Below are 5,927 nucleotides of genomic sequence, written 5' to 3'. Positions count from 1 at the left end.
CTCTGAGAACATGTCTATTTCAATCAAACCAACAACTTAAACAAGCTTTCATTTACCAAAGATCATTTTATATCATGTTAACTTGAAAGACATTTGGGTTAATTGCTATTACATTTAGAAATAATTTACATAGGTTCTTACTTCAAGCCAATTAAATAGAGCTCCATTAGAAATTATATCATCTGGAGGCAGAGAGATATATAGAGAGACCTACATACATAAACTTACAGACAGACACAAACAGAGACCTTTAAAATTTTAGCCACGTCTCAGGTACAAAACTCAAAAGAATAGTTGCATCCAAATTGTTTTTCTGGCAAATTTGCTCAGATGGCTAAAAATTTTTACTAAAGATTCTTTTTTTGTAGAGATCCTTTTCAGACCAGTTTTTTGAAGTCATTTTGTCTTTTAAAAGTTTCTACATATCAGTCAAAGAATACATTTCATTGTTTCTGAGAAGTGTTGATTCTTCTCTTGGGTGACCCTTAGGGTAGACTGTCCTGAAACAAAAGTTCCCAAGAATGGCCATTATAAAGTGAGATCTCCTTTAGTATTATCCTCCCATTTGGGGAGCCATTTGCAAGTTTGTGCTCCATAAGTATTGACCATAAAATTGGCTGGAGTACTAGTTAGTGGCTGCCAGTCAGATGTCTCACAGCCACCAGGTTTTGATGTTTTGTTTCCCATTCTGGTTCAGCAAGTCAAACTAGTGATTTAGTGTGGTGGATCAGAAGTATGCTACTTATGGGTGTAGCTCCTCAAAGTGTCACTTATGAGTCTGTTCCACTCTTTTATGTGCCTCAGTTTCTCCTACTGGTTGTCTAACACAATCATATGGGTTCAGAGCACTGGGGATCAACCTTTTAGAGCATCCCTGCATATGCTAAATAATTTAATTCCATTATTTGGAGTTCCCTGTGGGATGACTACATGTCTTGAGAGTTGATCTCAGCCACCTCTTCTTGGCCTTTGCTCACTCAGAGTCACTGGCAATGCCAGCCGGAGGGAGCAAGTGTCCCTTTTCTTTGGAATTAGCTGAAACTAACACTCATGTGAGGAAAATTCTTCAGAATCAGCTGAAAAAGCTGGCCTTCATTCTTGAATAGTTTGATTTTGGCAAGCTGACCCAGGTTCTGATTGTCAAGAGAGCCAACAGGGGCAAACTGTGACATTAGCCACAAACAATGCTCTTTTTTATTTCCCTTGGCTCGAAAGGCCAGAAAACCCAAGCACCAAGTTTGGAATTCCCTTCCCCGTGAAGGAAGAGGATAACTTGTCCCATCCAGAAATTATAAACAATTATTGAATAGACTCAAAGACCTTCAACCATTAATTGGAAGATCCAAGACCCAGGAAAGACTTACCCTTAGCTGGAGCTCTGGGGAGCCGGTTGGGCACAAAGGGCCCTGCTGGTACTATAGTGCCGGGTCCTCTCAATGCTCCAGGTAGTCTTAGGAGTCTCACTGGGTCCCTTCATGTTCACCAATCTGTTGACTGAAACAAAGAGTCTAAGTGATATTAATGAAGGAGTTTATTCAATAATTACCATGAGGTGCTTGAACCCTGGGAAAACAGTTCAAGAGAGCACTCTGATGGAACTGCTCTGATGTGAGTGAGTTTAAGTGCAGCTTATGTCTCTTTCACACAACAGTGCACAAGAGGGGAGAAGAGAAGAGAAAAAATAACTTACAATTAGAATTCATATATGTTAAAAAGATGGATTAAATCTGGGCTTTTCTCTACCTTATACATTGAAGGTAAGAAAAACAAGAATTTCTTGTTATACATCAAACAAGTTCAGAGATGCTGATGTTATATATGTGCGGAGGAAGGCAAGAACCAGGATCATTAATTTGTCCCTAAATCTCTAAGAAATGCAGCTGGGAAATGTGAGAGTGAGGTACCACTTTATCTCTTCCTGTTGTAGATCTGTCCACCTGGAATATTCAGTCATGAGATGTGAGGTTGCAAGGTCATTTGACACAGGCTGAAGATGGCCTGCATGGCTGCTTCACAGTAAAGCATGGATTTTATTGTACTGACTTAAAGCCTATGCAGTTTGCTTGCTGGATTTGCCTGTTAGACCAGGGAAAGAGGTCCCAAAAATCTGTCCACATTTTGTTGTAGTGCAAGATTCAATATATATATGTCCAATCAGTCAAATAATTCTTTTGATTTTCACATTGCTGATTTCTTAATACTTTGCATCAGCTTCGTAATGTAAATACAGAGAGAGCTATATTAAAATCATTCCTAATACTGAGGAAATATATACTTTGCTCTTTGGAAATCCAAAAGCCACAGACTCTACATACACATATTTTTCCCTTTCAAGGGCTCTCCCTACCGTGCTCCAAATTTAATGAAACTTTCCACCATAAACTATTTTCGTTACTGCAGAGACATTAGCGTGCACCTCCAAACCCCTTTCTTGCCAACATGCCCAAGTCATCTTAACATAATATAGGAAAATCAGCCTTCTATACATCCCAATACAGTCTTTTTAATTGTCAACACCCACTTGATCATTTTTAAATATCAGCTGAAGCATATTTTTATTTTGTGCTCTCCTTTGCCTCATTCTACTTTAATCTCACTATTTCTCCATGAAAACGAATTCATCATGCTAATCCCCCCTCAAAATATTATATTTCAAATAGATGATTACTATCTCTCTAAGGATGTTACCTATAAAACTCTTAACTGGCCATCAAAAAATCTAATCACTGTGAATGGCTTTACCCTCCAACTCTATCCCAGGCTATTCTTTATTCCCTAAGAATATTACTTTTCTTCAGTTTCAGTAATGACCTGCCCCGTGCTGACCCGTTTTCATGTACATTTTCCTAAAATTCTATGCTCGGTGTATTTCTGGGAAATTTATCGTGATAGATTGACAGCTATACACTCGAAGCCTTCTCCGTAATATCCTGATAGTTTCAAGACCTGGTACTTATTATTGTATAAATTCTGTACTTCTCCACTGCAAGCATTAGTAAAACTTCAATCACATAAGTACTTAAATGATCATTATATTTCATCGCAATGCTACTATGATTTATTGTTTTCAAGAAGATGCTCAGCATATTCTATTTACCATTCGCTTGTGATTGATCATTTTATTTAAGACTTTGAGGAGGAACGATTTAATTGGAAGCTATACCCTGTGGAAATATATACAATTTATATATTTTTCATAAGATTAGAGGATTTTATATTTCTTATCCAGGCAAAGCAGAGTCTGGATACATTAGAGTCACCAATCTTGAGCAGAAAGGGGCTGACCATTGGGAAACACATAGTCATGATTGCAGTGATGTTCACCAGGAACCAGTCAGGATTATCTAAAAGAGCCAAAACAACTTGAAAGATGGAAGCAAGGGCATAAAAATAAGCAAAGGTGCTCATCAGGAGAAGGATGATTTTGGTAGCTCTGGACTCAGGGGAGTGTCTGGGGGAAATGTTGGCCCTACGAAGGTGTTGAACCCTCTGCTTGTGCCTATACAGAGTTAAAACCATGGTGCTGCTGGCCCAGAGCATAAGCCCCAAACAGAAAACATCAGGGACTGATAGCAATGCTGCATATAACACGTCTGTGATTTTGTCATGACGAACCGCAGAACAGTATAGGTAATCTTTTTTGCTTGTGATGTTTTTGTTGCTCGATTTTTCAGTTATAAAGATAGGAAAACTGATATTTACCAGCACTTGTAGGATCCAACACGAGAAAATAGAGGGAACAATGTAGTCTGGAGCTTTTACTTTAAGCTCTGCCCACCTGGAGTTCCTGTGACTGATCGTGATCACCAGGAAGACGCTCAAGATACAGATGCTACCAATGGACACACCCCTCCCCACTCTGTGAAGACAGAAAACAAGTTTGCATCCAAAATTACCGAGGGAAAGTTTCCACCCAAATGCTGCCATTGTCTGAGGGACTCCTTTACAGAAGAGGGCTAAGAAGTTGGCTACAATCAGATGCTTAAGAATCAAATCTGTGCACCTTAACCTGTACTCAGTGAAGTAAAGGATGATATAATGGCAAAGAAGAGACAAATTTCCCAGGATTCCTACCACAGTCTGTGTTAAGAAGATCATTCCTATTGCCAAATGACTGTTGGCCATCCTTTCAGTTCCTGGTCGCTGATGTTTGTCTTCCGAGCTAGAGTTTCCTGCATGGGAATATGAGGCATGGCTACATGGATCATGTCGACTGAAATCCAATAGTCTCCACGTACATTAGTTCCACTAAGATGAAACTCTGACTTAATGTTCTTCCTCTACTAAGAGGTTTTGAATGGTTAAATGTATAGCTGTTAAAGAGCACTTGTAATGTGAAATCACTCCTGGGAGTGCAGTACACATTGTAACTTCTTCATTCTTCACAAATCTATGAGGCAGGCACTTCTGTGATTTTAATTACAAAGATGAGGAGAAGGTAAACACAAAGAGGTTAAGTATTTGTCAAAATATGCTGCTTAGGGCAAAAGTGGCACTTAAAACTGGTTGGGCTGGTAACAGTGATAGTGCATCGAACCACCATGCTCTGCTAAAAAGCCAGTTAGCTGTGTTCATCAAATAATCCAGATCTCTATTTAGTTTTGGTTTGACACTTTGTCATTTGATTTTAGACTGATGGAATTTTACAATTTCATTATAACAAGATTCCATTTATTTGTAAAGATTTATTCTATAGGCCAATATTAATTACGAGTGAAGTTTTGGATATCTTAGTAACCATTGATGCACTGATGGCAGCAGAATGCTGCAGGAACCCTGCCCGATGACAAGTTACATGTAATAAATATAAGAATGTCTTGATATTAGAACAGCCACAGAAATACTCATTTGGCTTTTATATCAAGAAGACAAGTATAATGGCACAAGACATAGGAACTTTTAAATAATCACGCATAACTTCATAAACTTTGGGACATAAAACACTAATACATGATAAAATAGTGAAAGCCAGACACTAAATGATTATTAACTTCAGATGATATTCTTATATATTTATTAATACCTGAGTTATGTAAAACTATTGGCAATGAACTAAGTTTTGCAAATGATATTAACATACATGACATACATGAAAAATGGCATGTGCAAGGCATGCATTCTTGTGCATTTTATGCATTGAAATATATGATTTTTGGATTGACATTAGGGCATTTTTTAAGTGGGTGGAAACAACATGAGACTGACAGCTGCTGTCTGAAACTCATAATTATTATGTTAACTGTTCCTCAGATGTTCACTTCCTCACTTTAAGAGGGTAAATAGCCTCACCATAATCAACAGACTATGGAAGTTTTCAGTAGAGTCACTATTAATGTCTCAATTAATTACTTAAACACCTAGGTTAGAGCAATCACTTCTATTCAAGCAATTACAATTTGGATATACTTTCTGCCCAGGATCACATGACTCCTGTAAATTCATCCTACTCTTTATTACAAACATGGGGGTATTATAGGTACTCTCCTAAAAAACTGAAAATTTAGTCTATGATTCCTATAAGGTAGACTGAACAGCAGATTAATTTTATAACTACATCCTTATGAACCTTAAAAATCAGGTTTGGTTATCACTCAGATTAAACCACAACAATCCCTGTTAGTGAGCATGACATTAAATTACATTAGGAGCCATCGGGGATTGGTGTAGGGTTTAAGACCCTCGTCTCTCTGTACGAGCTCATGCATGCCTCAGAATTATTCTACCTCCCTGCATGCCTTGGCACAGACTCAAGTTAATACACAGAAGATTGCCTTTTTCTGATAAGATCACTTACTCAAACACTTGACATATCTTAATCTTACACTCTGCCTCCCAGACTGAAATAGAAATTACTCACCCAACACCTTCCAGCTACCAGGACCATGGGTTCAGGTTGATGGTCACTATGGTCAGAACATGTGTGGGAG

General features: G+C 38.2%; 1 protein-coding gene across 1 annotated transcript; it reads right to left on the bottom strand.

The window, feature by feature from the left end:
• Positions 1 to 3,183: 3,183 nt before the first annotated feature.
• LOC101399072 (vomeronasal type-1 receptor 4-like) lies at positions 3,184 to 4,227 on the bottom strand. Its single transcript, XM_004439030.3, has one exon. The coding sequence runs from the start codon at positions 4,123 to 4,125 to the stop codon at positions 3,184 to 3,186; it is 942 nt and encodes a 313-aa protein (XP_004439087.1). The 5' UTR covers positions 4,126 to 4,227.
• Between the last annotated feature and the right edge of the window lie 1,700 nt (positions 4,228 to 5,927).

Source organism: Ceratotherium simum, chromosome 33 (genome assembly GCF_057802395.1).
Source record: "Ceratotherium simum simum isolate JZ-2026a chromosome 33, ASM5780239v1, whole genome shotgun sequence".
Taxonomy (NCBI): Eukaryota; Metazoa; Chordata; class Mammalia; order Perissodactyla; family Rhinocerotidae; genus Ceratotherium; species Ceratotherium simum.
Note: the sequence above shows the minus strand (reverse complement) of the source record. Positions and strands in the feature narration are given on the sequence as shown.